At 43.7% G+C, this 24,350-nt stretch overlaps 2 protein-coding genes and 1 pseudogene across 2 annotated transcripts in view; all 3 read right to left on the bottom strand.

The window, feature by feature from the left end:
• The window catches only part of LOC139049242 (zinc finger protein 271-like), a 127,535-nt gene that overhangs the window by 74,558 nt on the left and 28,627 nt on the right, over window positions 1-24,350 (bottom strand). The gene's annotated exons all lie outside the window — the stretch shown is intronic.
• LOC139048769 (gastrula zinc finger protein XlCGF57.1-like) lies at window positions 6,091-15,710 on the bottom strand. The gene is made up of 2 exons (XM_070523357.1): window positions 15,422-15,710; window positions 6,091-8,175 (listed from the first exon to the last, which is right to left on the bottom strand). The coding sequence occupies exons 1-2, from the start codon at window positions 15,582-15,584 to the stop codon at window positions 7,259-7,261; spliced, it is 1,080 nt and encodes a 359-aa protein (XP_070379458.1). The 5' UTR covers window positions 15,585-15,710; the 3' UTR covers window positions 6,091-7,258.
• On the bottom strand, window positions 22,563-24,188 carry LOC139048677 (uncharacterized; annotated as a pseudogene).

Genomic DNA, 24,350 nt, shown 5'->3' with positions numbered 1-24,350 from the left:
ACCCCTCCGGAGTTTCCCAGGAGGGCCGAGCCTCCCCCATACCCCTCCCACACCTGAAGTGTCACTACTAGAACTTTTTCACCCACATCATTTGAAGTTTCTTATGACTTTCCTCGACCTTTTCATTTAAAATTTTATTGTGGCAAATAGCTTACTGCATCTTTGTCGGCACGGAAGTGCACACATTCAAATTCCTGCATTCGCTTTATTTCTGGAAATCCTGACGAGGGCAAGAGCATGAGAAGCACAAGCGGCGGCTGCCTCATGTGCATTTTCTGACTTAAAGATTGGTTTAAATTTACACTGTAAACACCATGCATTCGTAATATATTTACATATATATGCAGGACAAATTTTATTATACCTTTTACAGAGAAGGAGGTAGCCAATTACCAATTATTTCTAAAGATATGGATAGCCTATGCCTAGAGAATGAATATGTTGCTTTATGTTCACCTCGCTTCAAATTGCTTTGCATGCTTTTTTTACTCTGAAAGAAAACTTATACATTTCAGTGACCCCTTCAGCAGAGTCTCTTATCAACTGCGTGTGAAATGCACGTGAATGACATGTGTCTGAGTATTGCTTCTCTCTCCAGTAAGCAATGCGAAGGACTTGGGAAAAAAATTTCAGTAATTTATGACATTTATTAGGGATGGAAACATCGCCATTTGCATGCAAAGGTCATAAATATATAGAGGGTGTCCCAGTAAACTATTAATCACCAAGATTTCACCTGTAAATTGGCCGGCTAGCTTAGTTAACCATTTCTCCACTCAATTTCTTCGTTTGGGGTTATGTGAAAGACCATGCTTATACGATTGAGACGGACATCAGATTAGCTGAAGACAATGACAACGGATGCCTGCCGTAGAAATCCTGTGTCGGCCATCAAGAAAGCCGCTGAAGATATGATGAAGCGGATTCAGTACTGCGTAGTTGCAGGAGGAACCCAATACGAACACGTGCTTTATAGGCAGCAGCTGGTGTTCAACTGGGCTTATGAATTCATATATAGTAAAGGCACACTGAAGCTGATGTTTGTATATATATTTTTTGCAGGAATCCCGATTGCCAATTCGGCTTATGTAGAAGTGGAACATTTTCTTCCTTGAACGCATTTGTTTTGCCTTTTCTCTAAAGTGAGTCGTTTCTTGACCCGTTTGTTTCGCTTTTATTTTTTGTCATGAGAAGCACAAGCGGCGGCTGCCTCATGTGCATTTTCTGACTTAAAGATCGGTTTAAATTTACACTGTAAACACCATGCATTCGTAATATATTTACATATATATGCAGGACAAATTTTATTATACCTTTTACAGAGAAGGAGGTAGCCTTGGTTGGTGGGGCCCAACCCAAGGTAAGTTGTCTATGCAAATGAGGGGGGGGGTTACCTTTAATATTACAAATGTGAATAATGCCCACCATTCGCCATAAAAGCGCGTAAACCCACAAAAGAGAAACGAAATAAGGTGTATTTTATAGGTGCACTTGTGCGTACACCTCTCCTTTACGTGGCAAACAAACAACCACGTCAAATGGACTCACGCAAGAAATAAGCGCAGGAAGAACACTGCCAAGAAAAAGTAAAGAAGCGAAAGCGTAAAATGAAGATTACTTTAGTAGAATAGAACTTTAAAAAACAGCAGTTGGAAACAAATGCACAGGAACCGCGCGGAGTTGTGTTACTTTGCCAGCCAATTAGAGAAGCGAACAAAATCGTCGTCATGCGGCCTTTTCAATATGGCGTCGCCCTTGATACCTCCGGAGCGTCTGCTGTTCTTGAATCTTTTCATCAAGCAATTAGGTTTGCAACAGACATGGACCAAATGTATGGAGACTGAGCATTTCACTCATCAAAAGTCTGCCGTGCAGTTCATTTCACTGCTGAACCCGATCTACTCATGAAACTTCACGGCCAAGTGAAGTGAAATTTCACAACAAATAGTTGTAGCAAATCGAACATGTTATTTCAGTTCAATAAAAAATTAGGCATTCGACATTCCACTATACTATGCGAGGGAAAAGATATAAAATTACGGGCTAAAAATTTTATTTTTTGTAGCTACCGCCTTATTTGGGTAACAGCAAAAGTTAGAAGCACGAATTATTTGCAGTCTTGCGGAGGAACAGTGGCTGGCTCCTATGAGGGCGAGGGCGGGGCTTCATTGCAGACTTAAGTTGTATCCGACTATAGCAGCGTTTTTTTTAATTAGCTCTGGAAGAATTATACAGAAATATATGTTTGTGGAACAATCACCGTTCTTTTGGATCCCCCGTTTACTACTCTAACAAGCTAAGTGCCACAACCGACTCATATTGCTATTTGGGAGGTTACGTAACGATGCGTGGCCGCCAGTTGCGTACAACCGCGTATGGCACAGGAAGCTGCGATTCTATACGTACTGCGCCCACCGCGGCAGGTTAGAAATACACCTACATAAGCAAAGCAGAGAAGTGGCTACGCTAGGTGGCTTGAATTATAACTCATTCAGAACACAAGCGTCATTCAGAACACACGGAATTGTCCTCCATTTCCGGCGGCGTTTTCTCTACTTCCTAGTTAAATAAAAAGATGTTGATCCATAAATAGCTTCAAAAAACAACGGTTAAATTTGTTAATTTTCGCTTTTCCTTCCTGTTTGGCTGTTACTTTGGCTCTCTCCGTTAGGACATCGCTTTATTTCTCAAATCCTTGCGACTCTTGTTTCCAGTTGGCAATTTTGCACGAAAAGAGCTGTACAATTAGGGAAAACCAGAGGAGTTAATGGGTCACAGTGATATTGCCTGTGAGTTTAAGGGTTATTGCAGTGTTTCATGATGGACGCTATCTAGCATTATTTTATTTTCCATGTTATCTAGCCCATATCATGTGTATATGGTTCCGAGCATCTGTCAGCGTCGCGGCGAGCCGTCACACGAGGAAATAATGAAACAAAAAGAAAAGTTAAACGCAATTGGCATTTTCTCTAGCCGCAACTCATTCCAAGTGCATACAGACCAGCTGACCATGAACGGAATCAATTTCCTTGTCCCTGGATCAGTGTAAACGAAGAAGGTTGAACAAACGAAGCAACAAGGATGCGCGTTAACTGTTGAATAGACGGTGACAACTGAATGCATCTCGAGTTAATCGCGCGGGCACCGAATTGATGAGGAAACTGGGCTTCACATCCCAGGAGACGCCGATAACGACCACCATCCAAAAGGAGTGAGAAAGGCAGCAAAATGTTGACCGCTGAATAGCTGTCAAGTCTCAACATTGATTTGCCAGCGCTTTAGGAATGTGTGTGAGTAGTGGTGGCGTGGGCAGGGAAGGGGGGGGGGTGTATGCGTCTTAATTTCGGGGAGGACCGGGGCCCCCTTGAGCCCCCCCTTGGGTACGTGCCTGTGTCAGGGCTCGAGTTTATAACTGCATTTCAAAAGAATGTGATAATATGGGCAGCATTCAAAAAAGCAGAATTGTTGCACTGCATTCTGTGAATAGAAAGAAAACAGTGCAACTGTTGACTTTCACTGGAAACTTTGTTGTGCAATGGCTACCCTTTTGACAGTGAACTTGAAGACACTGTGGTGGAATTTGTTTTGAGCACCACGCATGAGTTCTCCGATGACATGAGATTCAATTCATTGCAACGGCAATTGAATTGCTCACCCCTGTCAATTCACAAAGGGAAAGGGCTTGACTTTCATCTACAAAGGCGCATGTGCTTGTAGCACATTGTAACAAGAGTGCAGCAGAAGAATAACTATCCGCTGGGGCAAACTGGCGGTACAGAAGCGGTCCCGTGAGCCACTGCAGTCTGCAAACGCTGTGCGAAAATCCTGAAGCTGCTATTGAAGGAAGAGGACCAAAACGAGTCTATGGCCAGCAGTCACCTCAAGATGCCTACAGGTCAAATGAAGCGATTACAGGCGTACGCCTCAGATGCCCAATGCATGCTGCTGATTGCCTGACAACATTGTTGAGAGCTCAGTTCAGCTGAGGCAAGGATATTTGGACAGCTTGAGATTGAAGAGTCGACTGGTTTTATTCAAGGGTAAAAGTAGGTTTTCCGTGTGGCTGTGGTGGCGTCCCTGTTGGGCAGCCACTCCGGTTACAAGAAACAGCAGGGGGCAATGACCTTCACAGCGAGGCACACTGGATTTCTGGAGCAAGGGGCACTGACACCCACGGCGAGGCATTGCTTAGTGATGGACGGTCGCTACAAGAGCTCCCCTGTAGAATGCCGGAGGCTTAGGTGTGAATGGCTGAAGGAATGAAGAGTTAATGTTCAAGATAGCTTGGTTTTATGTAATCGTATGACACTGCCTCTGCCATGAATGTCAATATTCAACCGTTTCTCTGAACATGAAATCACACGAAAGGGGCCTTCATAGGAAGGAGTCAACGGTGGCTCGAGAGAGTCGCACCACAGAAAAACGGGCGCAACTTATCTCTAAAGAGTATTTCACAACTTATCTTTAAAGAGTATTTAGTGTACATAGGAGCTTCAGCTCACCTGGTCTAAACTATATTGCAATATAACTAAAGAACTTGTTAATTATTAATATATTTATTTCCACAATATGTGCCTACATAACTGGTACCCTAGTTGACTTTGGTATGCTGATGTATCATGTGTCAGGTCATATCAATGTTTTCAATTGTTTCATTACATTGTTGAAAGACAATGAAATACTTTGTCACATTATGCTGAAACATGCTATGAGTTACCTCGGCAGCTCAAGATATCTGAGCGTACAGTAACGCTTGCACAAAAGAATGTCATGCAGCATGCTGTACATATATGTATATTCCCAGTTCAGACTTTATGTAATACAAAGAAACCTACATGGCTGAACTGTTTGGATAGATAAATGCTATTTTGGTTCACAAGTTACAAAGAAACTTTGAAAGAAGAACCTGCGCTGAAATAGTCATATGTTGGCACAGGTGCCTCTCCACGTGGCTGTAAAGTGCCAAAGCATGAAGGAGTACATGTCAGCAAAATGGCTGAGTGGATGTGGAGGCAATCCTTAGGAGCGGAACTTGCCAGAAAGAAAAATATTGTCTCGCGTGTTTACCTATTAAATGTTGATACATTGTTTCCGAATATACATCTAAACTAGTGGCGTGAAAAATTAATTTGCAAGATTAAGTGGAATGCAGATGGAATAGTGCCACAAGCGAAACAAGTCAAATGTAGAATATGTTTCAAATACTTTTCAAAAAATGAACAGCTATTATCAAAATATGTATAAAACAATCTGCACATTTGGCTGTTGATACGATTGGCAGGTTCCTGTTGTTCCCCGGCATTTTATGAAGCACTGTTCACTAAAAGCACAATTAGAGTATAAAGGACAAATCAAGAATTTACCCGCACATAGCAAGTGCAAACAATCCCTGTATAGCCAGGAAAGTGTAGCTCGCTTAGCAACGTATACACCCTCTATCAATCACATGATCATATTTTAAGCCTATGCTATGGCCACAGGTGTGAACAGGGTTACACACATAATGCTTAAAGTGTTTGAAGGCTACTGGAAAATATGTGTTTACGAAGTGCCCATTCAAAGCATCAAATATTCACATTTACTTAATCAAAACAAAAACACTTCTTGAATTTATTATTTTGAGAACATGCCCTGTGAACAATGTTGTTTGTGAGGAGATTCCTCATGAGAGAGTGGCACAACTGCAATTCGTAAAGAATTTTTACAGATGTCAAAGAACATGATTGGCCCAATTTCTTGGCTTCTGCACATAAATGTATGATACAGTGCAAGTGCCTCTGTATGCTCAATTTGAAATGTAAATTTTATATAAATATTTCTGCAGATTTATGTCTCCCCAGTGGTTACACGAATGCTGATAAATTTCTTGAAATAAAATGTAGGAATGAATTAGGCATGGGGCACCTGACGTTTGACTCAAGACGTAAATTGCTTGTGTATATTAGTTATAATAAGTGCCTCTTGTGCTAATGATTGACTTCCAACTGCCGTCACTCAACTTCTCTTGAAGCCCCTGAAAGACTGAAATACTAACATCTCTATATTGCATGCTGTCTTTCAAGTAATAAAATACAAACAACACACAATGAATACTCATTAAACAAAGGGTTTTATTTGGTGCTCTGAGAAAACAACCAGTGGAAAGCTTATTGAACAATGAATTGCTCTTAAGAACCCAGTTGCAAAAAAAGAAAGCCCAAACAGGCGTGAATAGAGTAAGATCAAAAGAATCTCCAGGATGAACCACGTAAACCGGAACTTAGAAGCAACAAACACACGCATTGGCCTAGAAGAACAAGTTCACATGTACCAAAAGAGAATACTGGGACAAAAGAAAGGCAAGCAAAGAGCTTAGCAGCAGATCAATCAGATATCTGTAGTGTAATAATAATTATTACCATGAAGATACATAGTTCGTAGGGGCATGCGAACAGTATTGTTTGAGAAAGGATTGAACATGGATTACATTTCGGATAATGAAAAGCCACAATATAACAAAGCTTGCTGATTTTGCAGTCTTCATTATATCAAGGTTTAACTTTATGTTTACATTTTTTCTTGTCTACAACGGCTTTGTGTGGGACACTTCTCAATTTATTCTGCTCTATTCTTTCTGACATGCTGACAAAAGATCTAGAGCAAATACAGCAACTTGAAAAAAGTTTTCCACGACTCCTTTAAGAGCACATCGAGACATTTGTGCTACCTCATGCAGAACACTACGCAACATGCTACACATCTGTAAATTTGTAATTTGGATTCTAGTTCAACATGGTTGTTGATCTACCCAACAATATCATATTGCTATGCTCTCTTATGTCTGCTCAAGTGATGAAAGTGCGTAAAAGACTTTGAGCATGTATGGTCGGTCACCTGTATGAATGCACTGGTGTTCCTTCATGGCACTCTTCAACGAGAAGCTCTGAAGGCATGAAGGGCACTGAAATGGCTTCTTGTCTGTGTGGGTGTGCAGGTGTTTCATAACGCTGGCCTTTTCTAAGCTCCGAGAGCACGAAGGGCACTGAAATAGCTTTTCCTCTGCGTGGACGCGCAGGTGTCTCATAAGGTTGCCTTCTGATAATCTCAGAGTATGAAGGGCACTGATATGGCTTCTCACCTGAGTGGATGCACACGTGTTTCATAAGGTTGTCCTTTTCTGAGAAGCTCGGAGAGCATAAAGGGCTCTGATATGGCTTGTCATCTGTGTGTATGCGCAGCTGTCTCATAGGCTGCACTTTTCTGAGAAGCTCCGAGAGCATTAAGAGTACTGAAATGGCTTCTCCTCTGTGTGGGTGCGCACATGTTCGTTCAGGCGTTTCTTTCGCGCGAAACGTCGAAAGCATGATGTGCACTGATATGGCTTCTCGCCTGTGTGGGTGCGCAGGTGTTCGTTAAGTCGGTTCTTTCGCGTGAAACTCCGAAAGCATGAAGTGCACTGATATGGCTTCTCGCCTGTGTGGGTGCGCAGGTGAGATTTTATGCTGCTCTTTTCTGAGAAGCTCTGAAGGCATAAAGGGCATTGAAATGGCTTCTCACCTGTGTGAGTGCGTAGGTGCGTCGTAAGTCTGCCCTTAGATGAAAAGTTCTTCAAGCATGAAGGGCACTGATATGGCTTCTCACCTGTGTGGACACGCAGGTGTTTCTTAAGGTTGCCCTTTTCTGAGAAGCTCCGAGAGCATGAAGGGCACTGGAATGGCTTCTCCTGTGTGTGGGTGCGCAGGTGTCTCTTAAGGTTGCACTCTACTGAGAAGCTCCGAGAACATGAAGGGCACTGATATGGCTTCTCACCTGTGTGGACGCGCAGGTGTTTCGTAAGGTTGCCCTTTTCTGAGAAGCTCCGAGAGCATGAAGGGCACTGAAATAGCTTCTCCTGTATGTGGGTGCGCAGGTGTTTCTTAAGGCTGCTCTCTACTGAGAAACTCCGAGAGCATGAAGGACACTGATATGGCTCCTCGCCTATGTGGGAGTGCAGGTGCTCTTTTAGGTGGGCCTGTTGTGGGAAACTCAGAGAGCATGAAGGGCACTGAAATGGCTTCTTGCCAGTATGGACGCTGGCATGTGTTTCCAGGCGAGACAGTTCATCAGTCTCACGGCCATATAATTGACGTTGGTGGAGGTGTCCTTGCTTCAAGTTGTCACATCTGGCAGTTGACAGAGGAATAGAAAGCCTCGATACTGCAAAAATAAAAGTAAGTAAAGCTTGTGAAATGCCAAAGAACAGAAATGCTACATTTAATTACAAGTTTTGCTTTTTTTATTTCTGGAATCTTGAGGTTGATTTCAAGTATGATTAAACAAAGAACTCCTTATGGCCCTTCTTAAAAAATTTTAAATTAAATTATGGGGTTTTATGTGCCAAAACCAGTTTCTGATTATGAGGCACGCCGTAATGGAGGACTCCGGAAATTTTGACCACCTGGGGTTTTTTAACATGCACCTAAATCTAAGTACACGGGTGTTTTCGCATTTCGCCCCCATCGAAATGCGGCCGCCATGGCGGGGATTCGATCCCGCGACCTCGTGCTCAGCAGCCTAACACCATAGCCACTGAGCAACCACGGTGGGTTTATGGCCCTTCTTAATTTAGCCAATATTTCTGCATCTGAATGCTTCATGACACTGTCTGTGAAGTCCACCAATAAAAATTATTTTTTGGAAAGCCAAAAAATTACAGTGACAGAATGTGGGGTGTTTGAAAGCTTTTGTAGGTTTCTACAGCTCTTAGAGAAAAGTTTGAAAATGCTTTGATCCAGCTTGCTCTGCCATCCTCAATAAGCAAGTATGCCCTACTGAACGAGACAGTCAAAGGTCGAGAAATGGCATGGGACCTTTTTGTGGAATTTTATAGGTGTTTTGTAGTGGAGCTAAACACTCTTTAATAGCTGGCAGAATTGTGCCAGCCTGACCTTCCACTTTAGATGTAATAGCCATTGCATTTGTTCGAACACTTTCAACAATGGTCACAGGGACGATGGAAAAAGGCGGCACAGAATAAGTTTTGAATCATTTCCTTCTTAATGTTTGCCCAGATGCTGCAGCAATGTCAGATTTTCCTTCTCTCTGCCCTCAACTCGATAATTTCTACCTTCACAGTCAGCAGCAGACTCTGCCACTTCGCCTAGACGTCATGCAACAATGAAGAAAACGCGCAAAAACAACATAAGGAACCGACCACAATAGCTGTGGAAGGGAGCATAGCAGTGCAGGCCTGTATAAATTTTGGTAGGGAAGTGCCAACCCTCGGCTTGGTTGTATGGAAAAAAAGTGAGCTACTTTGACCCTATCTATCTCACTGTGGCAGTAGAGCTGCGCAGATGGGCTAAACCATTTTTTTGGTGGTGTTGAAGACCGCCAGCCACCGCGCATGAAAGCGAACTTCTGGGGCATTATTATGCTTCTTGAAATTCAGTACATCAGTAGTGGCCATATTCGTTCTATGTAACCATACCTTTTGCAATAATTTCTAGTTGTAACAGCATTGTAAGAAATGGTTGGATATAAGAAATAATTTGATGTAAACATGTTTGACATTTAGACAGGTTTGACTTTACACATCACAGAGAGGTCAGATTCTTCATCCTTGCAAATATTGTGCCCCTTTGTAAAGAACACGTAGAAACACATTGGTCCCAGAGGACTCCTAAACCTTCACTGAGAACAGAACCAAGAAGTACAAGTGCATGCATTGGGGGGAGGAAAAGTGTTAAATATACAAACCACAACATTGTCATCTTTATTTTCTGAGAACACAGTTATATGCATTTACTAAATAGGCTATTTTTGTACCAGGGTGTCTACCAAGTTGACATTTCCAAATTCCCTGAGTTTTACAGGTTTTCCCCGAGTGCCTTTGCAAAATTCCCTTAGTGATACAGAACTGTGTGTTATGTCAAGACAGGCTGAAACCATATTGCCCGATGCTGTCACTCTAATAAGAATATGAAAAAAAATTTTAAGAGACGACTTAGTCCAATTTGAATACTAAAGAGTAGTGTTCATGTTATTCAAAAAGAGAATAGAAGGGAGGGGTTAGTAAAATGCACAGCTGATAAAATATATACGAAAAAAGATATCAAATCGAGTTGGACATTCTCAAGTACGAATAAAAAGGAGATGCATACAGAAGCAAATATTTTCGAATATGAGCTATTTCTATCAAATGATAGCAAGCTCGATGGTATGAGGTCAGAACTTTGTCAGAAGTGAGATTCTCTCTCAATCACTGGTGTGTCGACCTCAACTCTACTGACATACTCTTAGCCCCCGCACAACACCACAGTGTTGCGTTTCATTGCTTTAAAGAGTTTATCTTGGTCTGGATCAGGAACACCTGCCTCTCGACGTCAGACAACATTCCGTTTTTTGAGCTCAAGCTCCTTGAAAGAAGCGGGGACACACTTCCTTTCCCGTTCACTCATCAATGCATAGGTCCTTTCTGTTCTTGTCCTCCTTCCGCCACTCATTCACCCCACGGACCATTTGAAGCATCTTCTTGGTCAGTTGCACAGTCTACGTGCGATTTTTCGAACTCCCTAGGGGCCGCAATAACGTCAGAAAAATCGGCCAGTTTGAAAAAATAAATGCATGTCATTTACTGCCCTTAAGGGCTTAAACCGCCACAGGCACATTCGAAAACGCTCTGAAGGCCTGTCGGTACACGTATTAGGTATATCGGTGCTCGTACTGCGACAGGAAATAGCGGGTGTACGCGTGTATAATTAAGAAAACATACTGTCCCGTGACAATAGCCCCTCCCCACGCTTGTTATGCTTCACTGCAATACACGAGCGTATGCTTCACCAAGTAACACTTCTGTATGAAGGCGAAGCTGACTTTCGGGAACCGGCATTATGCAACATACCGTGCTTTCAAGGCTTCTAAGTCTGTGTCCCGTGGCAATAGCCCCTCTCCACGCTTGTTATGCTTTACTGCAATACACGTGCGTATGCTTCACCAAGTAACATGTCTGTATGAAGGCGAAGCTGACTTTCGAGAACCGGCATTATGCAACACACCGTGCTTTCCAAGCTTCTAAGCCAATCGCGAGGACCAAAAAGGCGGAGTCCGTGCCGTTGCTGACAGCAACGAATTCTTTCGATAAAAAAACACAGAACACAACGGCAAGAAGCATCATAGCGAAGGTCAAAGCAGCTAGGCCTAGCGTTGCCGCAGTGGTGGCTACGGCTGCCAGCGGATCTGCGTGCGAGAGCGCCGGTTCGAGGCAGCGAGGTAATCAATATGGCAGCGGTGGTGGCTTTAATTAATTCCGTTTCGGACCTGCGATCACGGCAAAACGTCCGGAAAATGGGACGGCGAAGAGTTCTTGCGTCCGAAATTTCAGACGTTCGAATACATTGACTCTATGGGGTACTTGGCGGTGTCGCAAAGCCATTCAAATTGACCACTTGCAGAAGTACGACTGCGCATGCGCCAAAACCGGCCGCGGGGCGGCGCTTCGTGAGCGCCGTCTCCGTGGTTGGAAAGCAAACTGCGCTGCTCGGGCGTGACATGCCGGCCAACTGAGTCGCTTTCGGCTGCAAACGAGCCATTATTATGAAAATGGACATAGTAATTTCTTCAGATTTCCGCCCGCGAAGGTTAATGTGGAGAACTTTGTGGACGGCAGCGGTGAATCGGTCGAACCTGGACGGCACGCCGTGGCAGCTAACAGTGCATTCTAGGATCTGTGGCTTATGCAGGCGACTTCTATTTTCTTGTCATCTCCTGCCAGTTCTGCAACGCTGAACAGAAGGCCAGCGACGTGCTGGCAGGGCTCGCTGAGGCTGTAAAATATAAATAATGCAGTTTTCCTTCGCGCTCGTCACTGAGTAACCCTGAGTATATGCGAGTATGATTAAGTGATTTGTGAAGAACGGCGCAAACAGATGCGGCCAGTCTATGTAGGTCATGTCATTTGTGAGTCTGTGCTCGTCTTCTTTTTTTCCGTACATGTCAGTTGTGTTGCGCTCTCTTCCAACATGACTTCGAACCAATTCGTCAAACTATCTGCCTTGATGAGTATTCGCGAGTGAGTGGGAGCATACTGGCCTGCGGACGCACGCGCTGCCCATATTTAAGCTAATATAACATAAAATAGGTTGGCGTAAGCTTTGAGGCCTTAGCGCTCGCAAAAACAGACTGAATAACCTACCGCGTACATATAGCGCATGCGAAATTTGGGATACGGCTTCGTAAACCACAAGCATGCAACACAGCAGTTTGGCGAAACAGCACGAGATGAATATCAAATTTGCAAGCTAGAACGTGTACATCTGTTGTTCCATGCAACAACTAAGAGTTCGGGGAATGCGACAGGCATAAAGCACTCATCCAGCCACACATTCACAGTGCTCTCCGGCAATGTCGCCAATGGCTTTTGTGAACCATGCTGTAACCACGTAGATGCCCGACTTCATGGATGGCGTGTACGTAACTCCTATGAGGCCAAGTGGAAAGTAAACGGTGTTTACGTTAAATTTTATGTGCTTAACTTAACCCTCTTTTTTTAAAGCCCACCGGCGGTGTGCCTGACAAACGGACGAAGTGTTGGCATGAAGATAACCCCACGCATTGTCGCTCATTATCCAGCGCTCTGAGAAGTCAGCTGTCCGTCCCATTTGCAAAAACGGCAAGAGAATGAAGTCCTCTTCAATCATATTTAAGGCAGGTCATATTGCCGCAGAGAGCTCTCCACATGCCAGGTACGAGCACTCTCGTGAGGCACCTTTGCAAGCGTCTCATCGCTAAAGCCCATTACTCGTCGCATCGCCATTAGAAGAGCGCCAGCAACGCCTCGCGCGTGGCGATACAGCGCGTGTCTCCTGTGCACGCACTCACGGCAGCGCCCGAGTCTGCCGTCCAATGAGAAGCTACGGCGTGGCTCTTGGCCTTCGGGGCGCGTGAGAAGTGGGTTCGGCGGAGAGACGCGGTTGACTGTGGAATAGGCTGCTGTTAACTCCTCTTTTAAAAAGTGTGTGAATGCTTAATATTGAGTTTCCGGGCACAAGTTCGCCCACAATAAACCATTGTGTTTAGTGTGCTTCATTGAAGAGTGCTACAATATATGGCAACTACCAAAGAACGTCGACGCTTTCACAAAACGTGATAGAAGCTCTGCAAACACAACGTCGCCACTCGATGCCGCCGTACCAAAGCAAGGCTGGAGCCGGGATGTATTCCAACCAAGCGGCGAGGCGCAAGCTTCCCGTTTTTCGCGCTAGGTGGCACTCCGACTTCTGCAAGTGGTCAATTATCGGGAAACCGGAAAGTCGGTCATCGACTATACACTGGCAACTCCTCCAGAAGACGACAGGCCATCAAAGACGAATCATTACGATTCCTGTCTGTTACTCGAGCTAGCATTACCACGACTTGCGACCCTTTCAATAAATTACAGCTAATTTTCTCTGATAGAGGCCCAAATTCTCTGAGTTTTCCCTGACTTTTTCCAGACTACTCAATATCCCTGAGAATTCCCGGTTTCCCCAGTTGGTAGACACCCTGTGTATGTGTATAACCTGTGAGAACACATGTTCCTGGGATGTACATTTCTGCAGCAGTTAATGATAGAAGAAGAAAACTCTTTAAGAAAGGCCCCGCATTGTAGTTGTAAACCTTAACTGGGCTGTTACAAACTTGTTTTCTGTATCTGGGTTATACAGTACATAGCATAGATCGACGCTTCTTATGTGGCACACAAGGAATGCCCAAAACTTAGTAAGTAATATCTTACTGCATCATGGCTAATCTTTTGCCTGGTTTAAGCTGTTTTTTTTTGCATCCATCATCACCACTATTTTCTCCTTTCCCCTGCAGCCAAGAGGGTGACTGCTGTCTCTTTGGTTGAGTGCATGTCCCAGGTGGCAACAGAGGGAGCCTCAAGCTGCTCTCCTCTGCCGTTCAACACTGACAGCGTGCACCTCCATTCCTCTGTGTGGTTCGGCATCCACATAGCCGACATCCTCGTTGTCTTCGTACACCTTGTTAAACGTCTTGATTCTTGCCGTTTTTCTTTCCGGGGGATACTCTGTATCCACATTGCATGCTAGTGCCGTGACTTTGATGTTGTTTCATACCTGCAACGATATTCCTTTCTTGCCTGTCTTGTCTTTGTTTGTTCTTCTACTCTGTATCCCAGGCTTCTCAAAGTGTCATTTTCTGGCTTGGTGAGCATGAGTCTCTCGAGTTAGCTAATTCTATAGGGTTTCACCAGCTATTCCGGAGTGTTGTGGACTGTGTTGGTACTGGCACGTGCCATATTGGAGCAGCTAGAAATGCATTCTATAGGAGTAAACCTGACGATCAGAGCAGGTTGTGAAAGCAACTGCAAACTATAATAATCAGTTTTTACATTGGGCAAGCTACGAGAAAGCAGTAAGTGGTCACTCATTCATAATCTCAATCAAAACACTAAAAATAACCCACTCCTTCATCGCAGTGCTTACGATAGACTGTGACGAAGCGCTGGTGCCTAAGATGAGCCTAAAAACCACTTCAGTGGCTTAGAAAAGGATGGAAGCACTTAAGCATGGTACGACCAGACTTCGGAGAAGTTCAGAAAACATTCAGTGCAATCTTGCCACTATGAATGTATTAAGATGGACCACTCTGTGAAAAATAACCATGCTAATAATGCAGCCAGCCTGATATAGGCAAACCTTCTTGACCTCTCTAAATAAAATTGGCTATTTTTATTGTTTCTTTTTTTAATTTTTCCATTCCCACAAGGATTTCTTCTTCACATTATACAAGTCCTTTAACGTTGAAGTATCGGTAATGTTGATAAAACAAATGCTGTCTATACAAATAGTTGCTTGCATAGGTAGTTTATCTGCCCTGGCAAACAACCTTCGAACAAACAGAATGGCAAACAAAAATGTCTTTTTTTATTTGATGACTTACGGTATATATATGTTTATATTAAAAATTTGAGTGATCCTACAGAAGAAAACTAATTTTGTTTTATTCTTCAAAAACAGTTATGTTCCAAATAACTATCAGATTTGACACCCAGTAGGATAACTTCACATTCATAGGAGGGGGTCTAAAGAAAACTCACACTGATCTCCACAAACATCCCTACAATTTACATAGCTTATTATGAGGAAATGTCAGCTGATGGAGGGCAGTAGTGCAATTACCATAAGCGCTGCCAGAGTTCTAGGAAGGCGTGTTACAGGATGACCTACATCACATGGACAGTTTGTCTGTGTCGGGACTTTCACCTTTCAATGTTAAATTAGCAGACTGAATCACCGACCAGAATTATGGATTTCTCGCAAGAACATCAGAGTAATTGCATGGGAAGTCTGAAAGTGGCAACTTTAATGTCGAAAATAATTTAACTAATGATTTAAATAAAAATAAGAACAATTTAAATAATGGGCTCGGTGGCATGACAGCCATGACAAGAGCCGCTTACCTGCGACGCCTTTTCGTTCTGCAGGTTTTGCTCTGGTGTGGCCCTCGACCACGCGACAACGGATGCGCTGGCGACATCCCGGACGTCTCTTGGCTCCCGACTTGGCCAGCCGCAGCAGATGACCTTGATTTGCCACACCGGACGAAGCGTACCCCACCAACATCACGAGGGACTGCTACATCGCCGCCCCATGATCCGTTTCACGAGCCACCGCCTTGGTTCTCACAACTGCGCCCCCTGGTTCTACCGTTACCAAGCCACCAGATAACGTCGCCTTTTACCCAGGACTATATAAGTGTGACACCGTGCAGCGCGGCATTCTATGGGCTCGATGGCATGACGGCCATGACAACAGCCTCTTACCTGCGACGCCTTTTCGCTCTGCAGGTAAATTATCAGTATTCATTGTATGGCCGACGTACTCGTTATATGGCCCTTGTTGTGCTGCTGAGCCCACAGTGTTGTATTGATATTGCTTTCGATTGTGCACGGGTCCATCAACTACTAATACTCTTCGGAGACGTCGAGTTCAACCCAGGTCCAAGCACCCATGCAAGCGAAACGCAAACATCCAGTGAAATAATGACAGCACTGACTGAAATTCAATCTGGCCAAGCTTCACTACTAAAAGAAATGAAATCTATGCAACGCAAACTGTCCCCGAGAGACAGCGCTACAAAGGAGATTAAAGACAGCCTTGTCAAGATTAAAGAAGACTGCGCATCCCTGGTAGTAATAAAAGAACAAGTTCATGATATCCGGACGCTCGCCGATCAAAATGCAAAAGAGATATCATTAATTAAGGCCAGGCTGGACGACTTAGAAAACCGCGCGCGACGCTCAAACCTAGTATTTTTTGGATTAACAGATCGCGAATGTGAAACGTGGGCCGAGTCAGAATCGTTAATAATAGATCTATGCTGTAAATAATTAAATATAACTGTTCAGTCAGTGGACATCGAACGTGCCCACCGTTTGGGCAAATTCAAAGTAAACAACAACAGGCCAATTATTGTAAAACTTTCACATTTCAAACTAAAAGAACAAGTTCTTTCACAGGGTAGGAAACTCAATGGCACTGAATATAGAATTTCAGAAGATTACTCTCCTAACGCTCTAACAGCTAGAAGGCGTTTAGTCGAATTCGCCAAGACACAACAGAAACCATTCAAGCTCCGACATGACAAGCTAACTATTGGAAACAAAGCTTACACGTTTGACCGCAACACCCAAAAGGTTGTCCCTCGTACTTTAAATGTCTAGGCCCCAGCAATGCCAACTCCAAGAAATTTTTTTTCGTTTGTTTTTACTAACATTAGAAGCATTTTACCGAAGCTTGACACTCTCAGTAATCTTACCGACACAATAGAGTCTGATATAATCGTTATTACTGAAACTTGGCTTAATTCTACAATAGAAGACTCTGAAATATTGCCATTTTTCCCTAATTTCAATATCTTCAGGCATGATCGAACTACAAAATGTGGTGGCGGCATATCCATTGGCGCTCATAAGGACCTTCAATGTACTGAAATTAAGACATCGTCCTCCCTAGAAATTCTGTTCGTCCTGTGCAACGCCTCTTACCCACCCAGAATAGCCGCAGTCTGCTATCACCCCCTTGGTAATGATCCTAACTTTGTTGCAGAATTCCACGAAACATTGCGTTCGGTAACTGAATTGCATCACCACTCTCCGATGTTACTGTTCGGTGATTTTAACTTTCCCGCCATAAACTGGACTAACCTAACATCAGCAACTTCGCAACACAGTACCAAAAGCAACTTTGTTAACTCATGCCTAACCTTTGGATTAACGCAACTTGTCACTGAACCTACACGTCAAAGTTGTAATTATTCTAACATACTCGACCTCATTTTTGCTTCTGATCCTGACAAAGTTTATGCAATGATGCATCTGCCTGTTCTTAGTGACCATTCTATAATCCATGCATCGTACTCCTATCAGCTTACACAACTTACAAAGATAACCAAAGTGATCAAACTGTATGACAAAGGGAATTACTCGGCAATAACTCGGAACTCGCACATTTTGCTGCTGCATTCCACACCAGTTTTTTAATGCTTTCTGTCGAAACTAACTGGCTGCTATTTAAAAGCAAAATGCTCAATGTGTTCGCAAAATACGCACCCGTTATCACCATAACCGAAAAACAGTCATCCCCATTGTTTAATATCCCACTAAAGCGTCTTAACAATAAAAAGAAAAAACTTTTTCGCTCGGCTAAACGATTTAACAACGCAGGCGCATGGAATAAGTATTAGCTTGCAGAAAAAGAACTCGAAGCTCTAGCTAATAAAGAAAAACTCACTTTTTTTTCCCAAACGCTGCCGTCTATGTTAAGAAATAACCCCCCAAAATTCTAGAAGGTTATTAACCCTAATAACTCCCAGCCATTAGCTCTGTTTGATGAACAAAACCATCGTATTCCCGATTGCGAAATCGCTGAACAACATAACCGTACTTTTCCTTCCTTTTTCACAATTGAACCTGTTAACATATTACCTCGCTTCCCTCTTTCGGATCATGCAATCATGCCTGATATTACTTTTTGTCTTTACGGCATTGAGAAACTAATTGATTCATTAAAACTTACATCATCGTCTGGTGTCGATGAAATAAATGTTAAAATGCTGAAAACCACCAAAACAAATGTGAGCGCGATCTTATGTGCTATTCTTCAGCAATTATTGTCATCAGGAGTGGTGCCGGTCGACTGGAGAGTAGACAAGATTGTTCCAGTCCATAAAAAAGGCCCTTCGTTGTTGTGCTCTAGTTATCGTCCCATTTCACTCACCAGCGTTTCTTGCAAACTAATGGAGCATGTTAATTACTCTCAGATCATAAACTTTTTAGTAACCAATAACCTTTCACCCAGCTCAACATGGCTTCCATAAAGGTCTTTCATGTGACCCCCAACTAGCTTTATTTTTTCATGATCTAAGCTCTAACCTCGATTTGAATGTCCCTGTAGATGCGATTTTCTTAGACTTTGAAAAGGCATTTGACAAAGTTCCACGCCAACGGCGACTCCTAAAACTTTCCCGTCTCAAGATTAATCCATATGTACTAGCCTGGATACGTAGCTTTCTCACTAACCGACAGTAGTTTGTATTTGCTAACCAGTCATCTAAAAGATATTCTGTCCTCTCGGGCGTACGACAAGGCACAGTTCTCGGACCACTACTCTTTCTAATTTACATTAATGATCTTCCTACTGAGATCTCTTATAACGTTCGATTGTGTAGTTTATCGACGCATAACTAACACTTCAGACATGCATTTGCTTCAAAATGACCTAAAACGCATTGAATTATGGTGTAACGAATGGTTGATGTCTTTAAATACTAAAAAGACCTCGCTAGTTTCTCTCCATTGCGGACAGCATCAAAAATCAAGGAAATACACCACATACGGCGCCAAAATGTCATGCGTAGACTCATATAAATACCTCGGCATAACCTTTTCAACTACCCTAAATTGGTCACATCGTGTCATTAACTTAGCCAATGCCGCGAATCGAACCCTCGGTTTTCTCCGAAAAAATCTAAGACTTGCTTTCCCATCGGTAAAATTGTTAGCTTATGTTACATATGTCCGCCCTAAGTTAGAATATGCATGCTCTGTCGGGGATCCTCATCAACATAACCTAATACACTGGAATCAATTCAAAACCGTGCAGCCCGGTTTATCTACTCTGAATATTCTTATCATGCAAGCAAGTCTGAACAAGAACCCGTGCCTGTCTTACTAATCTAGAGTCGCGACGTCTTATTTCTAGACTTTCTTTTTCACAAGTTCTATCATTCACCACTCCACATTTCAGCTATGTTACCAGCTCATCGTCAGTCCAGCCGCATTAACCACAGTAAAGCCATGTATCCTCCCCCGGCACAGACTACCTCTAATCTATGATCATTTTTTGTGAAAACTGCCAGGGACTGGAACTTGCCGACTTCACGCACTACTCCGACGCTCATCACTTCAAGGCTACTCTCGAATCACTGTTTTGTTAAACTAAGCCCGTCCCTCATGTAATACCCCACCTGGGGCCTTTGAGGTACAATAAATAAATAAATAAATAAATAAATAAATAAATAAATAAACAAATAAATAAATAAATAAACTGTTTTTACAGCACCAGCGAGATGAAAAATTTACTGAATTTTGCCCATTGCTGTGCTTGAGTGATATACTGCACACTTGAAATACCACGATGATGAACACCAAGGAAGTGGTTAGCTTTTGCTTGTCTTCCAGCTCGATGCAAATCACGCACAGTCTCAAAATGTAGATACAGCAGAACCTCGTTCATACGTTTTGGAAGAAACCTCAAGAAAAAACAGACTAACTGGGAAAATGTACAATCCTAGGTAACTAAAAAAATTTCAGACAACTTTTGTTGACATCTATGTAATAAAAATTGGAGGACGCTTAAGCTTCGCCTTCAAGAGTGGGACGCGACAGCGTTCCCGTCGACCCGCCAAGGGGTATAAGACAATGCGCTACGGCACAGCAATCACTTACGATGCGCCCCGCATCGGACTTAGCGCCCATCTATCACGCGGTGAACGTCGAGCAACGCAGCGTTCGGCGCGACAACGAAACGTGCGCCTGAGCGAACGAAACGAACCAAAGAACTCGGTGTCTCGGAGGGGAAACGATCTACGCCAGCCAAACGTCGTGATCGGCACGGGCAGAGAGATAGATAGTAATCTAAACCGGAAGCACGGCGAAGCGTCGTCAGGGGAGAGGGAGTCCCGCGACGCGCCTGGCAGCGGTCCCAATGCGCGCGCGGCGCGCCTCCTGTCGGGGCAGCGCCGTACATTGAGAGGAGGGGGTCTTCTGTGTTCGCCGCAAGATGGCTCTGCGTGTGCGGAAAGCGCAAAAGAAATGCAGCGGAAACGCACTTCGCAACTCGTGTAATTGTGACTTCTGTACGTTACATGTTCATAATTACCGATATACACCGCAGTATAACTTTCCACGGCTGGTTTCGAAGGCAACACCGCATTCACTAGAGGCGCGTTTGCACCGCTTGGAAGCATCGAACTCGTGGCTGAGTGGTAGCGTCTCTGTCTCACACTCCGGAGACCCGGGTTCGATTCCCACCGGGCCAATCTTGGAAGTTGCTTTTTATTTATGAAGCGCCTGCCGTGATTTATCGCTCACGGTCAACGCCGCCGACGCCGACACCCGACGCCGACGACACCGGCTTTTCTGCGACACGAGCTCCTTAACGCTATCGCGTTAAAAAGCGTCGCGCTCATCATTGCGGCACGAGACGCTGATGCATTTCGTTGTTTTCCTAGTGCGTGGTGTTTTCAGAGGGCGACTGGAAACGGAAACAAAATCTGGCTGGCGGGCGACGCCTGATGCCACCGAAGCGAAACGTGGTGCTCACATCACACCGCCTGCAGCAGGAAACGATGCCACGTTTGGATTATCGCCTACTAAAGGTGTGCAGTTTGCTACCAATGGCACTACGCACCATGCGCTGTGAAACAGATAGGTGAGGATGTTTATCGCAATAGGTTTGGTGTGATAGCTAAGAGTGTAGGGTGCAACAAATACCAGAGAAAGAAACTGTGTGCGCAATTGTTATCACGTGAGACAGGCAGCTCCATACTGTTCTCGATCTCACGCGCTTCGAACCTTTCCTTGTTCACATGGAATCTTGCGGCCAGAAAACATATGGACCCCTTTCAGAGCGATCCCATGGGCGCTGCCATGTTTGATCACATGGTGGAACGTCCATTACTTGCCTCAGCTGCCTCCGTTGCCTCTGCATTTACAAAGGGTGTGTATGGCGCCAGTGCAGCTTAGCAAACCTCTGATTCGAGAGATATCATAGACGGTGACTGGATGAACGACAAAAAGCTTTGGCGACAGCTTCAGAGAACATGCAAAAGAACTTTGGAAGCTGATTAAGCCATCTGCAAATGGGCAAGCAAAATATATTGCGCTTGTTTTAACAGCGAGGCTCAATATGTATTTCAAGCTATCCAAACTTTCTGCTCATGAATTGAATCAGGATTAGCACATATTTCTTCTCGTTCTTTACTTGGCAAATATATTTGGAACAGCGGCTTGTAATCTTTGGTGGGGTTACTATCTGATTATTTCTGCCTAATTGCTCGTAGGGGTGCTAAGTGCTGACAGATTTGTTGTTGCTGCGTGCAAGGCATGAAACGTAGCCATTTCGTACATTGTAATACCTTGTAGCAAAGATCACTAGTAACTTGCTTACTCTTGTGGACAGTCATAAAACATTCAGCTTCGACCATTCGTGTGCTATTGGTGTAGCCCGTCATTTATTGTGCATATATGGTGCACATATATTGAAATGTGCGCCCAATCACTTACTGTCACGTTGGCAATACAGTGGGCGTTAAGGTTCTGTACCAGTTGGGGTAGATGTGTGTAGATACTGTGTGCAAAAGGTACTATGACAAGAAGCGGCGCTACACCATTTGCCATTGTTTAACAAGCGGTACTTATTCTCGCTGAAGGTACGGGGCCAAAGCCTTTTCTTTGAAGGTTGGAGATACAATACTCGCAGATGAGCAAGTTTCTGTGTTCTCAAGGAAATACGTTCAATTTAAAGTGCTCGTAACACATACGGACAGTTGCAGCAATGGTCCACGAACTTACCTACAAAGATTCATTCCTATCCTTAATATGCCAGTCATTATTCTTGCAGCCAACTACTGCACGTCTTCAGTACAACATTATTGGAGCACAGTGCTTTAGCGAAAACTCAGTTGCATCTCCGCCAGTCGATCATAAAGAAGCAAAGTAGAAGTGGTAATGGTTTCGTATTCATGCACTATCACTGATGTGAGTTGCTGCCAAAGGCGCCATGTCGATTCTCTAACACAAACTGCTCCGCGACAAGGGTCAGTACGATCACAGTCTGCAGCAGGGAACGGCGATGCGTTTAGGTTATCACCTATCTTATGTAGAGCCCCTAACTTTGTGCGGTGGAAAATTTGAAATTCTGCAAATTGAGATAGAGGAATCTGCAAAATTCCGCAGCAACATTGAACCGACATAAGGTACACATAACAGTTTACTTATTAGGAACTTTCAGACTCCAAACATACTTGCATATTTTAAACTAAAGGAAGCTGTCGTGGCTGAGCATCAGATGATGCTTTGTACTCTCTTCACTAAGAGAATGGCGCTCGTGGGACACAATGTCACGATAGCGACCGAATGATCTTTCTGCGTCAACAGAGTTGATCGGCATTGACAGGTATTTAAGGGCAATGGAAGAAAGCCTAGGAGTGAGCGGTTCCATCGCTGCACAGAAAGCCAGAACTTCCAAAATCCACATCTGGATTTTCTTCTTTAAAAATAAACGGCACTAAGTCCCTGTCACTAGACGTGAGTTCTTCGACAGAATTGAGGTACACTTGCCATTCAGCAGCTAGCGCTGGTGACTCTTTCCCAAGTGCAGGCACACCTGCAAACTCTGACCTCTTCTCTGAGAGACTCCAAACTTGCAGAGGATGCAACCACCTCACACTCTTGAACTTCCATGAGTCAGATTTCTCCAAATATACTAGCGCTTTGCTAGCTGCTTTACTCATGGCAGCCTTTATTTTGTTTGCAATCCGATTGGCCTCATCATGTGCAATGTTTTATTTCTTCAGTTGTGTTTCAAAATCTTCCTCTGCAGCTCCTTCCAAATATCCCCAGAGTACAAATAAAGCATTGTATGCTTTATGACAGGCTACACGCTGACCCTCAGCTGCTTTCAGCAGGCTGCCAACTTTTTTACCAAATACTGCAATGCATCGCATGCTGTGCTTAAGCTCAGTTGAAGACTCGTTCAAAAGTTCCAGAAGAGAATCAACGCATGCAGTTTCTCCATACCTTTCATGAACTTGCCTTAGCAAAGAAGGATAGTACTCAAAGTATGCAGAATGCTGCTCAACTGCTTCAATTCACGAATTCCACCTACTGTTGACAGGTGCTGGAGGTGTTTTGGCACACTGAATCCCGCACTTTTCAAGATGAGATTTATAGAAAGCTCTTTCTACTCGACAGCCGGAACGCCTTCTTCATACAGGCCACAAATTTGTCCACTAAGGGAAAGGATACCTGCAATGCACTGACTTACCTTCTTGTGTTTCATCTCAAATTCACCTGATTGCTGACGACTGTGTAATTTCTACCAAAATAACTTGCAAAGAGGATGCAACCAGGCTTCAAGCTGACCTTAACGCTGTTTTTGCTTGGTGCAATTCATGGTTAATGGAACTAATGTTAACAAGTGTAAATTCATGCGTGTATCTAGAACTACCAGTGAACCACCTGTGTACTCCCTTAATAACGCTCCATTACATTTGGTAACAACTTACAAGTGCTTGGCCTTAACATCACGTCCGATGTCACTTGGAATACCCACATCTCCCATATAATAAGTAACGCTAACCGAATGCTAGGTCACTTACGACACAACTTTTTCAAAGCACCTTCTTCGTTAAAATAATCCTTTATAAAACTCTAATATGACCTAAACTTGAGTATGATGCTTCAATCTGAGATCCAGGTCAAATAAACCTAATGCACTCACTGGAAATAGTTCAGAAAACTCTACTTGCCTCCGCATGTGTCACCCAGACTAGCTCACATTCATAAGGTCAGCATTCCATTATGCACATCCAATGCTTTTTTAGTCATTTGTACCACGCACTTGCAATGAGTGGAATCGCCTTCCCGCCTCAAAGGCCACCATCGTAGATCACCAACCATTCAAGAATGTCATAGCTAGTACTGTATAACTAAGAACCTTTTTCTTCCCATTATTCAACCTGTACTAACGAACGCCATAGCTAACTTTGTATGTCTAGGTGCCATTTGTGTTTATATTATATATACAGTCGCCGACCGATTTTCT

Source organism: Dermacentor albipictus, chromosome 8, assembly GCF_038994185.2.
Source record: "Dermacentor albipictus isolate Rhodes 1998 colony chromosome 8, USDA_Dalb.pri_finalv2, whole genome shotgun sequence".
In the NCBI taxonomy this organism is placed as follows: Eukaryota; Metazoa; Arthropoda; class Arachnida; order Ixodida; family Ixodidae; genus Dermacentor; species Dermacentor albipictus.
The sequence above is the reverse complement of the archived record's forward strand: the minus strand, read 5'-3'. Positions and strand labels throughout refer to the sequence as shown.

Excerpts from the sequence above, each read along its gene's own strand:
- LOC139048769 (XM_070523357.1), bottom strand. The coding sequence starts at position 15,584 with ATGTTGGTGGGGTACGCTTCGTCCGGTGTGGCAAATCAAGGTCATCTG. Across the intron at positions 8,176-15,421 it reads AGAACGAAAAGGCGTCGCAG|TATCGAGGCTTTCTATTCCT; the intron begins GTAAGCGGCTCT and ends TTATTTTTGCAG.